This window comes from Chlorocebus sabaeus, chromosome 8 (genome assembly GCF_047675955.1).
Source record: "Chlorocebus sabaeus isolate Y175 chromosome 8, mChlSab1.0.hap1, whole genome shotgun sequence".
NCBI lineage: Eukaryota > Metazoa > Chordata > Mammalia > Primates > Cercopithecidae > Chlorocebus > Chlorocebus sabaeus.
This window is the reverse complement of record NC_132911.1, coordinates 22,408,654-22,426,684: the sequence shown is the minus strand read 5'-3', so window position 1 is coordinate 22,426,684 and position 18,031 is coordinate 22,408,654. Positions and strand designations below refer to the sequence as shown.

The following is an 18,031-nucleotide window of genomic DNA, read 5'->3' as shown; positions in this document are numbered from 1 at the left end:
TCTATATGTTTTAACTCTTCTTGCTTACTTGCTTGCATTCTTAAAAGATGGGGTCTCACTATGTGGCCCAGGCTGGCCTCAAACTCCTAGGCTCAAGTGATCCTCTCACCTCAGCCTCCCAAGCAGCTGGAACTACAGGCATGTGCCACTGTATCTGGCTGCTTTTCAGCTTTTTGTGTCCCTCATTTCCTCCATTTCTACCTTTCTTTACATCTAGTTTATTTTTTTGTAGTGACATGTTTTATTCACTTCTCATTTCCTTTTGTGTATATTCTATAAATACATTTTGTGGTTACCATGGGAATTACATATAACATCCTAAAGTTATAATGATCTAATTTGAATTGATACTAACTTAACTTCAATTGCATACAAACATTTTACTTATACTGTTCTATGCCCCCCCATTTTGTGTTACCGATGTTACAGTTTACATTGCTATATATTATATACCCACTAATAGATTTATAATTATTTTATTCGTTGTCTTTAAATCCTGGGTTATAGTTTAGATATTTGTGCACTGCAAATCTCATGTTGAAATTTGATCCCCAGTGTTGGAGGTGGGGCCCAGTGGGTGGTGTTTGGGTCATGGGGGCAGATCTTTCATGAGTAGAATGCATTTCCAGGGGAGTGTATTCCAACGTTATTAGTTCCATGAGAACTGGTTGTTAAAAAGAGCCTGGCACCTCCCATTTCTCATTCCTGCTTTCTATTTCACTGTGTGATTTCTGCACATTCCAGCTTCCCTTTCCCTTCTAAAATGAGTGAGAAAAGGCCAAGGCTTTTCTCTTCTGCCCAATCTTCCGGCCAGCAGAACTGTGAGCCAAATAAACCTCTTTATCAATTGTCCAGCCCCAGGTGTTCATTTATAACAACACTAAATGGACTAAGACATCCTGTATTTAAAAGTGGAATTACAAACCAAAATTACAATAATACTGGCTTTTTTATTTGTCTGTGTGTTTACCTCAAACAAAGGTCTTGATATATTTCTTCACCTAGTTTCAACTAACCGCAGCTTTTTTTCAGTATTTCTTGCAGGGCAGCTCTAATGGTAATCAACTCCCTAAGCTTTTGTTTATCTGGGACTTTCTTAATTTCTGTCATATTAATATTTTGGAAGATACTTTTGCTGGACATAGAATTCTTAATTGACAACTTTTCTTCTTTCAGTACTGTATATTGTCCCAATGCCCCCTGGGCTTCGAAGTTTCTGCTGATAAATCGACTGATAATTTTATTGAGGATCCCTGTACATGATGAGTCTTCTCTCTTATTGCTTTCACAATTCTCTCTTTGTCTTTGACTTCCAACAGTTTGATTCTAATGTGTCTCAATGTAGGTCTCTTTGAGTTTATTTTACTCAAAATTCCTTGAGCTTCTTGGGGCCTTAGATGGTCTATTGTATGTCTCAATCTGTAATCTTTGTCTCCAGTGTCTGAAGGTCTGTAGTTGGTCTGCTGTTTTAATGAGCAATGCTGCCCCTTTTCCCTTAGGCAAAGCAAGACTAGTCCTGCAGGCAGACCCCAGACAGATTAGAGCATTGCACATGATGAGTCTGGCTCTGCTTCTTTGAGTTTAAGGGAGAGAACTACGGCTTGAGCTACCATCTCCAGACCAATACTGCTGGCAGTGGAGGTGGAACAAGGTAGAAAGAAAATGAAATTTCCAACCTTTTTTTGGAGACGGAGTCTCGGTCTCTTGCCCAGGCTAGAGTGCAGTAGTGCTGTCATGCACTCTGTGTGAAGAGACCACCAAACAGGCTTTGTGTGAGCAGTAAATCTTTTTAATCACCTGGGTGCAGGCAGGCTGAGTCCGAAAAGAGAGTCAGCGAAGGGAAATAAGGGTGGGGCAGTTTTATAGGATTTGGGTAGTTAAAGAAAAATTACAGTCAAAGGGGGTTGTTCTCTGGTAGGCCGGGGGGGTTTGTGTCACAAAGTGCTCAGTAGGGGAGCTTTTTGAGCCAGGATGAGCCAGGAAAAGGAATTTCACAAGGTAATGTCATCACTTAAGGCAAGGACCAGACATTTTCGCTTCTTTTGTGGTGGAATGTCATCAGTTAAGGCAGGGGCAGGGCATTTTCACTTCTTTTGTGATTCTTTAGTTACTTCAGGCCATCTGGGTGTATAAGTGCAAGTCACAGGGGATGCGATGGCTTGGCTTGGGCTCAGAGGCCTGACAAGTGCGATCTCCATCTTGGCTCACTGCAATCTCCACCTCCTGGGTTCAAGCAATTCTTCTGCCTTAGCCTCCCAAATAACTGGGATTACAGGTGCCTGCCACCATGCCTGGCTAATTTTTGTATTTTTAGTAGAGACGGGGTTTCACCATATTGGACAGGCTGGTCTTGAACTCCTGACCTCAGGTGATCTGCCCACCTCAGACTTCCAAAGTGCTGGGATTACAAGCATGAGCCACCATGTCTGGAAAAATTCCTATTATTTTGAAGGAGGCTTTTAAAAAAATTCTGAGACGGGGTCTCCATTTCTCACCCAGGGTGCAGTTAAGGAGGCTTTCTTTGATTAGGCATTACTTGGCTGCTCTAACCTTTGGCTGTTTTCCAGAGCTCCTATAAAGTTAGTTCAGCCAGTTTTCTCTCTGTCTCTGGGTGTGTGTGTGTGTGTGTGTGTGTGTGTGTGTGTGTGTGTGTGTGTGTGTAGCTTTCCATGAGGGAACAAGAGCTTGGAGCTTCCTAATCATCCATTTTGCTGACATCCCCAGGATGATTTTTTAAAACAGCTTTATTGCTATATGCTTCATATATCTCACAATTCATGAATTTTGAAGTATATAATTCAGTGGTTTTTAGTATATGTATAGATATGTGCAACCATCACATAGTCAATTTCAGAACATTTTCATCACCTTTAAAAGAAACCTCATACCCTTTAGCTATCATCCCATACCTCTCATTCCCGTCTTACCCCACCTCCACCTCCAGCCTTAGCAACCACTAGTCTACTTTCTGTCCCTATATATGTGCCTATTCTGGACATTTCATATAAATGGAATCATACAATATGTCCTCTTTTGCGACTGGCTGCTTTCACTTAGCACAATGTTTTCCCCCATGCCGCCTGGGCCCCCACCCTGGGCTCTGTAGAGGGCACAGGATACTGAGAGTAGAGTGGGAGCAGGATTGCATGATGGAGTAGCCAGATCATTGGACTGGTCCAAATTCGAAGCTGCACCCAACAGCTGCAATGCGAAGATAAGGGGGAAGAAATTGAAGATGTTAGCAAGTGAATAGTACAAAGGTTTGCAAGACCCAGGTACCAAAGGGCAGGTAGTCAGAATAGGTAAGGAAAAAGGAGAATGGTCAAGGGACCAGAGTTTAGAATCAAATGAAAGACTAAGTGCAGAGAAGTAACAGGAGGGTAGAGGAAAGAGAAGAGATGGAGATCAGAAGAGCTGCTTGAAATCAGCTGGGCATAGTGGTGCGTACCTATAATCCCAGCTACTTGGAAGGCTGAGGCGGGAGAATCACTTGAACCTAGGAGGCAGAGGCTGCAGTGAGCTGAGATCATGCCACTGCATTCTAGCCTGGGCGACAGAGACTCCGTCTCAAAAAAAAAAAACAAAAAAAAAATGATTGAATTTAATATTTTAGGGATTTAATATTTGCAGTGATGACAGTGTCCAAGAAAGTGGCCATGGGAAGGGAGGTTGCCAAGGAGGGAGGGGAAAATGTCGGTAGAGGCGTCCAAAATAGGCAAATTCATAGAGATAGAAAATAGATTAGGGTTATCAGGGGCTGGGGTGAGGGAGGAATGTGGCGTTACTGCTAATAAGTACAGGACTTCTTTTAGGTTGATGAAAATGCTCTGTACTTTGGTAGTGGTGACGGTTGCACAAGCTTCTGAACATATGAAAACCCACTGAACTGTACATATTAAAAGGGTGAATTTTATGTGTGAATTATATCTCAATTAATTTTGTTTTGTTTTGTTTTGTTTTGAGACAGAGTCTCGCCCTGTCACCCAGGCTGGAGCGCAGTGGCCGGATCTCAGCTCACTGCAAGCTCCCCACCCCCGGGTTTACGCCATTCTCCTGCCTCAGCCTCCCGAGTAGCTGGGACTATAGGTGCCCGCCACCTCGCCCAGCTAGTTTTTTGTATTTTTTAGTAGAGACGGCGTTTCACCATGTTAGCCAGGATGGTCTCGATCTCCTGACCTCGTGATCCGCCCGTCTTGGCCTCCCAAAGTGCTGGGATTACAGGCTTGAGCCACCGTGGCCAGCCTCAATTAATTTTTTATTAGGAATCAATGAAAAAATTCAGGGGGTTTGTTCACTATAGTTCAGAGATTCCAGAGGGCCTACGTGGAGAGGTTTAGGAGGGAGAGAAAGAACAAGAGTCTGTGTCTGGGTAGAAAAAGGAGGTGAGGCCTGGGCAATGATTGGAGGGTGTCAGGCACAAGAGGCCTGGAGGGGTAAGAAGGGAGTGGAGAGTTTCAGCAGCAGTGGTTCAACAGATCCCGGTAGCTGGAGGGACCAATGTGTCTCCGGAAGCCACAGGTTTGGCTTGGCTTGGCTGGAGGTGGTCCCAGCCCAGGTAACTAAAGGAAGAGAGGGGGACTTCAGGGGTGGGCACCAAGAAATCTAGCAATGGGACTTTCCAGAGTGAGAGAATTAAGCAATACCAGCTGGTGATGGGGAGGGAGAATGGTCACTCCACAAGCTTGAACACGGCTTTCAGATCTTAGGTTTCAAATATGAGTCAAAGTCCTGAAAATCCCCAAGACAAAGATCGGATTTGAAAATCCCAAGAACCACTGCATTCTGCCAGATCTCTCTGCACAAAAACAAGCCACAGAAGGTTAGATAAATAAGCAAAAGGCATCCAGGGCTAAGGGCCAACCTGAGTGATTAGTTTCCTACTGATGTTTACACAGAGTTATGAGCTGTTAAGTGAAAATAAGGATGATCAGAAACGGAAGTGGCATGTATTATGCACTCAAACAATAATTTTATTAAACCTCTATATACTCCACGTAAGGTGCTCAGAATGCTGGACAGTCTCCGTGCTGCCTCCCAGAAGCTTATAGGCTGGGTGATTGAGGGAGAAACTATCACTAAGCAAATAACTACAAAATAATTTGTTACAACTATGTAAGAATAATGAAGAAAGCAGTAAGGTGCTCTGATTGTTTATAAAAGGAATCTGATGGATGCTAGGGGTCAGAGCAAGTTTCTCTCAGGAAATGGCATTTCAGCTAACCCCCTAATGAAGGTGGGAAGTGGGGTCGGTGCCTATCATAGCCCTGGGATAGAAAGGAGCTTGAGGAACCCGCCAGAGGTAACATGTGAGAGGAAGAGGAAGTCAGCTAGAGAGACAGGAAAAGCCTGATCTCACAGGGCACTGTGGTCCACGTGGAGGACTCTGGGGTCCTTCTCCCAAGAACAAAGGGAATGTAAAGGGAGTGAGTAAGAGGCAATGGAGCAGCTACAGAGTGCAGTGGAGCCAGGTGGTTAAGAGCGTGGACTCTGGGCTGGGTGTGGTGGCTCATGCCTGTAATCCCAGCACTTTGGGAGCACACAGGTGGATCACTTGAGCCTGGGAGTTCGAGACCAGCCTGGGCAACAATGCAAGATCCTGTCTCTACAAAAAATACAAAAATTAGCCAGAGCCATGGTGTGCCTGTAGTCCGCACCACTTGAGAGGCTGTGGCAGGAGAATCCCTTGAAGCCCAGAAGGCAGAAGTTGCAGAAGCCGGCATCACCCCATTGCACTACAGCCTGGGCGATGAGAGTGAGACCCTGTCTCAAAAAAAAAGCATGGACTCAACGGACTCAACCCAGTTTCAACAGGTTCAACCAGAGCCTGGGGTTTAAATTCCAGGTCTGCCACTTCCTGGTGACCAAGATCAGGTTTTAGCTAATGTCGCTGTGCCATCTCCTCCTCCATAAGATGGGGTGATAATAGTGCCTATTTCCAAGGATTGGCATGAGAATTTGGAGACAAAAGTGCCTGGCACGTGGAGTAAGGAAGAACTGCCACTGGAAGTGGGCTCAACAGCAACCACCTGCACTGTGGGCTCTCCCTGCCTCCAGGCTGCCATCACTGTGCTAATAGAGTTGACACCCAGGAAAGTTGAGGCTTCTCTAGTGGATGCCATTTGTAAGATGAGTTTCTTGGTCTTGGGCAGCCCTTCTGGCAGCATCTCCTTGACTGTGGCTGTCCTGTGAGCTGTATACAGACAAGGCCATGCTCAACCTATACCCCAGGGCCTAACATGGGGGCAGGCACATGGGAGGTGCTTAATGCCTATAAGTGAAGTGGGTTGCAAAGGAATGAATGAATGGATGGATCTGTGAGAGAATACTTAGACTATTCATAAATTATTGAGCATTTACTACGTTCCAGGCACCTTACTGAGGGCTTAACCTGGTTGATTTCATTCTCACAATGATCTTGTGAGGAGGCTACTATTCGACTCTGTCCAGTAGGGGAGATCTTGGGAATACGTTTTCTGGTTGGGGGCAAGGGGAGTCCTGGCTGTATTTCAGGGAGCCTAATGATAGAGAAATGTGTTTAATATGTAGCCCCAAAGGGGGGCTTTTTGCTACAGGTTGGGATCCTGGAGGTAGGAATTAAACCAGAAAGCAGACTATGCTAAAAGTAGTTTCTCTAAAGGTCTAGCTGTGTGTACTTTACAGCGATGATCTCATATTCCTTAGCAAGGCACCACGGTGACAGCAATTATTTTACTTGTTTGTGAAAAGGAAAAGTGGTGTGTTCTAGGGAGACGCAGTGGCCTCCCCAGCATCCAGAGAGAGCTCAGAGCAGAAGCCAGGAGTCCTGAGTTGCTGGCATGTCTTTCCCACCCCTGCCTCTGAGAAGCAGAGAGCAGAGAGCAGAGCTATTGGAAAGGCTGTGGCAAGCCGCCTTTGTTCTTCTCCTTGCCCACTCAGGCTCTAACCAGAGTCCCACATGCACCTGGTGGCAGGACTGTTCCCTAAGGGAATGCAGGCGACAGTCCCTGGCTCCCCTTCTTCCTGGTGCAGCGCTGGGGCAGGCCACCCCTTTCTGAGCCCCAAGCAGCTCCCCAGACCTCCTTCTCCAGAGACGATTATTTTGGGAGAGTGCTGAGTTCAGCACAGCTGCAAGGTGCAGCCAGATGCACCCTTCTGTCCTCAGCTGGCCCTTCAGAGCTGGCCTCGGGCTGGGGTGCGCCTGCCCCCATCCCCTGCAGCAGTCCCTCCTACACAGGGTTACTGTGTCCAACCACCTCCACCTTGGGGAAGCTCACAGGCTGTGGAGACAGGTGGAAGAATGGGGACTAGGAGAGGCAGAGCCGGTCTGAGGGGCACAGCCCAACTCCTAGCCCTGAGCCTGGGGTCACCAGCTTCCCAGGGCTTGCCTTATAGCCAAGGGGCAGGCTGGCCTTTGGCCAGCTGACCATCCCCAGGCCAAGAGCAGGGAGTGGACGAGGAGCTGAACTGAGAAGCTTATATAAGCACTTCTACTTTGCAGCCTGCTGTCTGCCCTGGCAGCCAGGACAAGAGTGACAACAAGGCTGTGTCCTGCCAGGGGGAGGGGCCTCTGCTAGGAATGTACATTGAGTCCAACTTGGAGGAGGCCCAGGTCCTCCCGAAGTACTTGTGTCCGGGTGGTGGACTGGATTAGCCGCGGAGCCCTGGAAGCTGCCTGCCTTTCTCCCTGTGCTTAACCAGAGGTCTCTCTCCTGCCAAGTGGGCCCCTGGGGTGGGGGGCACAGGTATTTGGCAGGAAATCCCCTGCAGGGGATCCAGCTGCTCTAAAACGCCTTCTGTTCCAGGTGCCCATGGGTTGGACAATGAGGCTGGTCACAGCAGCCCTGTTACTGGGTCTCGTGATGGTGATCACTGGAGACGAGGATGAGAACAACCCGTGTGCCCAAGAAGCCCTCTTGGACGATGACGCCCTTGTGTGCCAGTAAGTCAGGGCAGGCTTGGAGGCGGGAGGCACAGAGGCTGCCAGGCAGGTAGATCGCAGGGAGGGGTATTTCCAAAACCAAGGAGCACCATCTCCTGAGCCTGATTTTATGGGGAAGACAGAACACGTGTCAGGTCTGGAGACCACCTTGATGGAGGATGGCGCTGAGAAAGGGACTTAGAAACAGACTCCTTCCTGCCTTCCAGAATGCACCTCTCCCAGGGCCAGGAGGGCTGTGTATATGGTCGGCTCTGCTTGGGCCCTCCAAACCTGGGGGGTCTTGGCAGGGGCAGGAGGCTGAGACCCTCAGAGAGAGACCCAGAGAGAGAGACCGTCCCTCCCTATAGCCTGAATGCCCCCTCTCCTCTCCCCAGAACCCCGACCAAGAGGTGTTGTAATGAAAGAAGGTGTGTGATTAGACCCTTCCTGTGTGAGAGGTGTTTTGCAACGATGGGACCCAGGAGTGTTTGTGCAGGGGCCCTTTAGGGATCATGGCACTGGGTAGAGTTGGGTGATGAGGCTGGCTTCTTCCTTTCCAAGGGCACAATCTGCTTCTACTTAGGGTAAGCTGAAAGCCTGGCGTTCGGCTCTCTCCTCACCGACTCTGCCGGTTAGAAAGCAAGCCTTCATTTGTCTGGACTTGTGGGTACATTTTGAAAAATCTTGTTAAACAGTTCTGGGTGTAGACCGGGCACGGTGGCTCACGCCTGTAATCCCAGTACTTTGAGAGGCTGAGGCAGGCAGATCACAAGGTCAGTCAGGAGGTAGAGACCAGTCTGACCGACACAGTGAAACCCATCTCTACTAAAAATAAAAAAATTAGCTGGGCATGGTGGTGCACGCCTGTAATCCCAGCTACCCAGGAGGCTGAGGCAGAAGAATCCCTTGAACCTGGGAGGCGGAGGTTGCAGTGAGCCAAGATTGCGCCACTGCACTGTAGCCTGGGCAACAGATCAAGACTCTGTCTCAAAAAACAAACAGTTCTGAGTGAAGTTTTCTTGTGGAAGGAGGAAGAGAAATATGGTTGCCTCTCACAAGTGGGATCTAATTTTCTAGGTGCTCTGCTGAGTGAGCCGAGGGGCTGGCAGGCTTCTCGCTCTGCGCCGTGCAAGTTCAATGCCCTCATAAGCAGGAGAGGTCAGCTGAGCCGGGGTACAGCAGGCCTGGGCGGTGATAATGGCCCCTTAAGGAGGACCTCAGCGGTTCCTGGTGTTTCCCACACTGTGGGAAATTAGGATGTCTGTAGGGTTGCTGGAGGTGACCAGCCTGAGGTTCTGGGTGCCCTAGGCTCTGCCCTGCCAAGATCACATCTTGGTACCCTGGTGACCCATGCATGGGGGCACACGTGGGAAGTCCCAGGGCACCTTCTGTGTCCCAGGTGCTCTGCTGGTGCTTGGACTCCTTGAGTTCTCTCACTGTCAGTGATGAACCTACAGAGTCTATGTTAGCACCCCCATTTTGCAGATGAAGAGTCCCCAGAGATTAAGAAATCTGCCCACAGTGTTTACATAGCTTAAAAGTGGCAGAGCCAAGATCTAGTCCCCTTGTCTGACTCCACACTCATGCTCTTTCCCTATCTGCTTCTGCTGACGACCTTCACCCCGATTCCAGGGCTCCCAGACTCGAGTCAAGGGGAGCCATTCTTAGGACTCCCGGAATACGCCAGCAGGTCCCCAGTTTGAGAAACAGATTTATGACCCTAAGGTTGCGTGCCAGGAAGATGTCTTTTGATTTCAAGCCATCATCGCGAAAGAGGAGATTTGTCTTTATTGCCACAGAAGATTTTTGTTTGGAAGAGATCATCATGAATGATGATGAAATGAAAATACGTCAGGGACAGATAGGACCCTTGAGGAGACAGCAGGACCTCCTGCACTGACGCCCTCCTCAAGATCCCCACTCAGCTCAGGCTCTGACCTTGGCAAGAGATCCCCCAGAGAAGGCACTCCTCTCGTGGGCATTTGCAGTCTACCAGGGAACTCTTAAAGATTGGACTCAGTGCCTAAAAGTATTCATCTATAAGGGAGGAATTTTATGTACTGTGACAAGCAGTGAGACATCGTTAAGAGAAAAGCTTCTCGGGAATCAGACCTTCCCTGCTTCTGAGATACCCCAGACTAGACCAGCAAAACCACCGACAGTCCCAACCCTGGGCTCAGTCGCAGAATTGAAAGAACCGTGATCCTCCAGCCCTGCAGCCGGGAGGTGAATCCACTCAACAAACCCCTCCTGCTGCTATCCAGTCAGCCCTGCGAGCTCCCCTGGGGATGGCAGCTGCTGCTCAAAGTGTCTTGCTTTTTGGTGTTGAAAAGCTCCATTCTTCAGAAAGTGCATTCTTATCCCAAGGCCCTGTTGCTCTTCTTGAACATCAACCCACCTTTTCCAGTGCAGATCCAGGAGGTGCACAATCTAGTCTAGTTTCTCATCTTCTTTGTGGTCATCATGTGTGTGGTGACAGATGCCATGCCCTGCCCCTTCATCCCCAGCTCCCCCCAACCTGGGCAGTCATCCCCAGTCCTCCAGTCTCTCTCAGGGGCCTTGGTTACTCTTCTCTTTAAATACATTTCTTTCAGAGACAGAGTCTTGCTCTGTCACTTAGGCTGGAGTGCAGTGACCTGATCATAGCTCACTGCAGCCTTGAACACCTGGGCTCGAGCAATCCTCCTGCCTCAACGTCCTGAGTAGCTGTGACTACAGGTGCATGCCACCACGCCCAGCTAAGTTTCTTACTTTTCGTAGAGTTGGGGGTCTCGCTATGTTGTCCAGGCTGGTCTCAAACTCCTGGGCTCAAGCAATCCTGCTGCCTCAGTCTCCCAAAGTGCTGGGATTACGGGCATGCACTGCTGGATACAGTGGCTCACGTGTGTAATCCCAGCACTTTGGGAGGCCAAGGTGGAGGATCACTTGAGCCTAGGAGTTTGAGACCAGTCTAGGCAACAAAGAGAGACTCCGTCTCTACAAAACAGTTTAAAAACTAGCTTGCTGCTTTTCAAGTGGGGTGACCCACGCTTTCACAGTGAGCCCCCTCTTCAAGGCAGCCTCATATCCCATGTGTCTTTTTGTGTCCTCACTGCCTTAGTCTTTTCAGCTACTGTAACAAAATACCTTAGACTAGGTCATTTCTAAACAGCAGGAATGTATTACTCACAACTCGAGAGGCTGAGAAGCGCCAAAATCAAGGTGCTACTGGATTCAGTGCGTGGTGCGAGCTTGCTCTCTGCTTCAAAGACGGTACCTTCTTGCTGCGACTTCACCTGGTGGAAGGGAAGGGCAGCTCCCTTCAGCCTCTGTTATGAGAGTGCCTTTTATAAGGGTGACTTAATCACCTCTTCCAGGTCCCGCTTGTTAATACCATCACACTGAGGATTAAATTCCAGCATATAAATTTTGAGGAGACACCAACACTCAGGCAATAGCACTCATTGAGGGGCGGCTGAAATTCTAAGCCCTTCATACAGGCACAGCTGAGAAGCCATGTTTTTAGAGACAGGGTCTCACTCTGTCACCCAGGCTGGAATACAGTAGCAGGATCATGGCTCACTGCAACCTTGACCTCCCAGACTCAAGCAATCCTCCCACCTCAGCCTCCCATATAGCTGGGACTACAGATGCGTACCACCACACTTGGCTAATTTTTTCTATGTTTTATAGAGACAGGATCTCACTACATTTGCCCACGCTGGTCTCTAACTCCTGGGCTCAAGTAATCGTCTCACCTCAGCCTCCCAAAGTGCTGGGATTACAGGCTTGAGCCACCACGACCAGCCCTTGTGATCTAATTCTTGCCATGACAGAGACTCACGTGACCACCTAGCTCAAACTGAGGCCTGGAGGAATGAAACGGCTCCCTAGGGAAAATGTGCGGGGCAGGGAAGAAAGTGCAGCCAAGCCCACCGTACTCGTTCTCTGTTGTACACAACAGATCACTCCAACACGTAGCAGCTGCAAATAGGTGTTGTCCTGCAGTTTCTCAGTTACTCATCTGGAGATGGAAATAGTGTTAAGAGCTGCCTCAAGATATGGTTGCATGAAATTAAATCCTACATATGTGATGTCCCTGATCTATTGGGGTGGCCCAGTAAAAGTCATGCCCTTCGTCCCCAGTCCCTTATGTAGCGTTAGTTCATGGCAAAGCTCGGGTCAGGGCCCCTGATCTTTTCACTCCACTCCCCAGGGTGCCTCCAAGTCTTGTCATGGAGATCAGGAGATCCCCAAACTCTCCGGATGGAAATTAGAATGAATTCCATGTCAGGTAAACCACAAGCAGCAAGGGCACACAGGAAGGTGGCACCTTTGAGGTTTTCTGGCTTGAATGCAAGTTTTTTGTTTTTTGTTTTTTGTTTTTTTTTTTTGAGACGGAGTCTTGCTCTGTCACCCAGGCTGGAGTGCAGTGGCTGGATCTCAGCTCACTGCAAGCTCCTCCTCTCGGGTTCACGCCATTCTCCTGCCTCAGCCTCCCGAGTAGCTGGGACTACAGGCACCCGCCACTTCGCCCAGCTAGTTTTTTTTTGTATTTTTTAGTAGAGACGGGGTTTCACCGTGTTAGCCAGGATGGTCACAATCTCCTGACCTCGTGATCCGCCCGTCTTGGCCTCCCAAAGTGCTGGGATTACAGGCTTGAGCTACCGCGCCCGGCACAAGTTGTTTGTTTTTGAGATGGAGTCTTGCCCTGTCACCCAGGCTGGAGTGCAGTGATGCAGTCGTGGTTCACTGCAGCCCCTACTTCCTGGGCTCAAGTGATCCTTCCACCTCAGCCTCCCAAGTAACGGGGACTATAGGCATGCACCACCCTGCTTGGTTTTTTGTTTTTAATTTTTGGTGGAAACAGGGTCTCACTATGCTGCCTAGGCTGATCTCAAATTCCTGGGCTCAAGCGATGCTCCCACCCCAGCCTCTCAAAGAGCTGAGATTATAGGCATGAGCCACCGTGCCTGGCCTTGAATGCAAATTGTAAAGTATATTTTCTCACTAACTTTAATTTTTGATTCAGCTCACCTCAGGTTTGTCCGGATCATCTTGTAACTCGATTTGACAATCAGAATTGTTGGTCACCAGCTCTGTGCCATCTGCAGATCAAATAAATTTCTCTCTGTGTCCTTCTCCAAGCCTTTGCTAAAGCAGCTGAGCCGGGCAGAGGTCTGCGGTCTGCACACGCCCCTTTCCCGTCATCCTAGGTGGGGCAACATGCTATCTTCAAACGCTGGCCTGGCAGTGCCCTATGGGTGTGAAGAGAGGGGCAGGGACACAACCCAGTCTCTGGTTCGCTGGCATGTGCCCTGTCCTTCAGGGCACTCTGTGGCTCTGCACCCCCCTCACCAAATAACGATTTGCCGATTTTGCTTCTTTGATTCTTTTGATATTTACAACATTCCACTCTGATAAAAAGGGGAGAGGGGTTGTGGGCGTGAGGGCGTCCCTCCACCCTCAGTTTCCCTCCTCCCTGCCTCTCGTTTTCCCGTGCTGTGCTGCTTGCTGTCTGTCTCTCTGCCCTTGGAGGGTCCCCTCTCTGCCTCGCATCTCGCTAGCTGCAGCAGCAAGGAGTTGCAGCAGAAACAAACCAAACGGTCCTTAAGATGATGCTAGGAAGATAAAACTGGTCCCCTAAAACTTCCCAAAAGCTGTGAAAATCTTGCCATCCACCTAGAATTGCTGTAAATGTGCAAAGAGTTCGAAGGCACAGATTTGCTTAGCAAGACCTTGACTCGTCCTGCTTCCACCCTCTGAGACCAGAGCACCTGACTTCTGGCATTGGGGGTGCTGGCCTGCCGAAGTGTCCTGGTCCGCGGCTGCCAGGTGCTGGGGGCTCAGCGGCCTTTTGCCTAAGGCTGGAATTCAGGAGCCACTGGAAGAGTAGGAGGTGGAAGGCGGGAGGAGGAATGCGGGGCTCCCCACCAGGAAGCTGCTCTTGGCCTACTCCCAGGCCCCAGCTTCAGGGAGCTCTCCCTCCAGAACTGTTCTCCAAATGACATCCTCACAGGGTCCCCTGAGGCATCACCTGCAGCAAGGCACTGTGGACAACTGTGGGTGGCTACTGGCAGGCTGTAGAGCAGCTTAGCCATGCAAGGCTGTTAGGAAAGGCTGGGGACTTGCAACACCCACTCCATACCCACACCGCTTCTCTCTCAGTGATGTCTTAACCCACATTAACCCTACAGAGGCCTTGGGTCGTGGAGATAAAATGTAATAGAAGGACAAGCAAAAACAGTTTTTAAAAATGTCTTTGAAAAATCTTACCTACGTTTCTGAGTTTCAAATATAAGCATGCACTGAAGGCCAGCCTGGTGCAGTCATGGCCCAGCCCGCCGTGCCCTGCCCTGCAGACTCTGTCACTTTGCTCTGCATCATATTTTCTTCCCTTCCAGGAAGCCACATTCTCAGAACGCTGGTGCTGTTTGGGCCCTTCTTCTCAGGGAGCAAATAGATGAACCAGTTCATTCATACTCACTGTCTTAGTGAGCCAATGTTTTACCCCCTGAGGGATGTTTGCATTTTGAAAGAGAACCTAGGCTATGGTCAATGCTTAACCCAAAGAAGCCAATTCTTCACCTAATGGCAGGATTTCAGGCATGGGGAGCTCTTGATTGTTTAGGGGAGAGAGAACGTCTATGCCCTTGAAGGAAGGTATGCTGACTTGCTAAGCCTTTTTTTCTGTAATAAGAATGTTCCTGAAAAGCAATCTATAGGTATTGTTTTTATAAACTCAATCCTACTTTAAAGACATTAAGTTTGCCTGAGGATATCTATTCTTCTAGGGAAGTAAACACTGATGATAATTAATATTACACTTTCTGATGACTTACAACATGCCAGGTTCTGTTCTGACCATTGACCTCGACTTTACTCCTCACACTGACTCCATGAGGGAGGAATTATTAGTGTCCTCAGTTTACAGATGAGGAAACTGAGGCACAAGGAGGTCAAGTAACTCTTGGGCCACACAACTAGTTAGTGGCAGGTTTGGGATTTAATCCCATTTCACTTTACATTCCCAATAGTGCTAGACTGAAGCCTTGGGAACCCCAGGCTCCCCTAAAACCCTGACACAGGGCAACCTCCCTCTTCTCTTCATAGGGGCCTTGAAGTTTTCTACCCAGAGTTGGGGAACATTGCCTGCAAGGTTGTTCCTGATTGTAATAACTACAGACAGAAGATCACCTCCTGGATGGCGCCAATAGTCAAGTTCCCGGGGGCCGTGGAAGTGAGTGAGCAGGGCTGTGTTAAAGCAGGGCGGGGGAGAGTTGGGGGTCTTAATGTTCCTCCAGGCTTGCTCATCTGGGTGACTTGAAGCTGCATGCAGAGCCATCTGGGTTGGGTCTGGTGGCAGCAGATGGCTGTTGACATAAAGTTGTGCCTTCCTTAGAGTGGACTTGAGGAGAAGGCTGGGGGCCGGTGGGAGAGCTGCAGACTGGAAACTGGTGATGGTTGAGGCCACTCTGCCCAGGCCTCCTCCTGCTTCCCTGCTCTGGGAGCTCCTTGGCTGCCCCTGAGATCTGGGCCCCCAAGCCTGGTGGAGACCAGCTGGTTTGTGCTTTGGAGTTGGCAGATAAATGGAAGAAGGGGTGGTATGAGAGGAGTCCTTTCCCAAGGTGCAGGGTGTCTGGGTCTTCAGATGACTTCTGGGCTGGAGAGAAGCTGGTATTTACCAGGACAGGCAGAGGTCAGTGCATCCTGACGCTTTGTTGTTGCAAATGAGACACGCTCTTCTTTTGCCCAAAGTTGTGTAAAAGAAGAACAAAGCATTTTAGGAATTGGAAATAACTATTTTAGTGGGCAGTGATTAGTACTATTCTGGAAGCTTTCCTTGTGGGGTCTGGGAAGCCTGAGGAAGAGTCACAGAAGTGGGAAGTGGGTCTGCGGCTGCTGTCAGCAGCCAGAGTGTGTTTTGGGGGAGCTGATCTGGCCTTCTGGTCTCCGCTTCTTTGTTTCTTGACTCCTGGGCCAGACTGAGCCCCCAGAGTGTTAATGGTGGAGACTGGTCTCTTTTCTGCTGTGTTTTAGAAGGAGGTGCTGGTGCCAATCTAGGCAGGACTCGGGTCACAAATGTGTGGAGATGGAAGGGTCATGGCTGGGATGTGATCAAGTACACACATCAAGGCTGACCTTCTGGTCCCTTCTGAGCAGCGTGGCAGAGAGCGGCCAGAAGGGGTTTTTCCTTCCCCGCAGTGCTGCCTTGGTTAGGCCTCATGCAGTCAGCTAAGCCCAGTAGGACAGTAAGCTCCGGAGGGCGGCAGCACACAGGTTACTCCAATGCGGTGGATAGACTCTTCTCTTCCTTGAAGCATTTTTCACTATCAGAGAGCAAATAGATTGTTAAGAGGCTGCTATCATGAAGTTTTGATAGGTTGTCTTGTTTGCAAACATGACAAACACCCTTTCCTTTGGGAAGATGAGCAATAAAGCACACACGTGTACATGTGTACACATGTACACACACATTTGCATGCACACACATGTGCACACAACATCAGCCCTCCTCCCTGGAAACCCTTGGACTGGGCATACCTGTGGACAGCCAAGAGGAGCAGAGAAAGGAAGGCTGCTGATTGTGACTCCTGGGATGGGAGGTGCAGGGCCACAGAGGCCGGGCAGGAACCCAGTCTCTTAGAGGAGTATATGCCACTCTGCAGGACAGGACTCCCAGCTTCACCATCCATTCACTTCTCTTGGGGTTTGTCCCTTATATAGTGAGGTTCAGTCAGATGCTTTCACAGGCCAGAGACAATCCCAAGGCAATTCTCCCAAAGGGCTCCCTTCTGTGTCCTGATGATGCTGCAGACATCCACTAGATGGCAGTGTAGACTTTTCTGAGCACCTGGTATCCTTCAGAGCAGGGATTTGAAGCCTGTTGGGAAAGTCTTTGGTTTGATTTGGTTTTGTCGCCCTGGGTTATCAGCACATAACACAAAGACGATATCACCCCTGCCACATCCTGAAGTCTTGCACTGTTAAACCCATCCTGTCTCAGCCCAGGAGTGGGGTGGGGGGAAAACGGATGTGAAACGTAGAGCCTTATGAGGGACACAGAGCTGTGGTCAAGAAAGCCAGGGAGGGCGAAGATTTTACAAAGGAAGATTTGATCGAAGCTGTGGGAAGAAGAAAAACATAGTTTTCTACTACTGTGGAACAACAGTTTATGGAAATGTAACAGACCTATGAGAAGGCAGATTCAGAGAGAGTTGCCAAAAGTGGTCATTGAGTGCCACCTTATTCCTGGGCACTACTTGGGCCTTTCATTTAATTCTGTTATTAAGTCTCCAAGTTAAGTATTTCTTTCGTCAAGACTGTTAGTGGCATGTGACAAAAAGTCATCTCAAATCGGTGTAAGCCAAAAAAGCAGGGGAAGCTTATTGGCTCACAAAACTGAAAACTCCAGGGATAACTTCAGGCAAGGCTGGATCCAGGTGCTCGTGTCACCAGGAATCTGTCTCTTGACTGTTTTTTTCTGTGCTGTTTTTATTTGTAAATAGACTCTTTCCTTGTGGTGACAAAGATGGCCCGAACAGCCTTAGGTTTGTGTTTGACCAGTTTGTCAATCCCAGTGGAAATAGGAATTTCCATCCACCAAAAGTCACAGGATTGGTCTCACTTTGGTCTCGTGCCTATCCCTGAACCTAGCAGTGACCCTCTACAGCTCCCCTTAATCTACAAGGACTGAAAGCAGAGGAGGATGGTTGCCCTGAATGCGAGTCAAAGTGTGATTGATCAGATAAGGGTGAAAGGATGTTAGGTAGGAAATGCCAGGGCAGGTCCTATGGAAGTGAGTAATCTGGCCAAGTACAGAGCTGAAAGGTTCCAGAGCCAGGGTCAAAGCCAGGTCTGCCCAACTCCACAGTGGCCAGTGGACCACTGGCAGGGGCTCTAAGGGAGACACCAGGGGGTGCTGGCACAGGCAGGGGTGGGCTGGCCAAAGGGAAGCTTTCCCGGGTTAGAATGGAAGGGGGTGGGCAGGAAGGATAGTCCTTGTTAGGGAAGGTGGTGGTTGGAGCTTCACTTAAGGGATAGGGCATGACTAGTGAGGCTGGAGGAGCAAGTGCTATCTGGATCCCTCAAGAAAAGGGTGCGGGGAGCCTGAGTGTTTAGGACAGAGAAGAGCATGGAGGTATTTCCTCTGGG

General features: G+C 49.2%; 1 protein-coding gene across 2 annotated transcripts in view; it reads left to right on the top strand.

Moving 5' to 3' along the window:
* The window catches only part of PEBP4 (phosphatidylethanolamine binding protein 4), a 274,119-nt gene that overhangs the window by 55,200 nt on the left and 200,888 nt on the right, over positions 1 to 18,031 (top strand). Inside the window, exons 1-3 of one of the 2 annotated variants that reach the window (XM_007961924.3) lie at positions 7,514 to 7,679; positions 7,782 to 7,918; positions 14,990 to 15,116. In XM_007961924.3, coding sequence (XP_007960115.2) covers positions 7,788 to 7,918; positions 14,990 to 15,116 — 258 coding nt within the window. In that variant the 5' untranslated portion in view covers positions 7,514 to 7,679; positions 7,782 to 7,787. Of the gene's footprint in view, positions 1 to 7,513; positions 7,680 to 7,781; positions 7,919 to 14,989; positions 15,117 to 18,031 lie in introns of those variants that run through there. The other variant, XM_073017996.1, reaches the window with a different exon arrangement.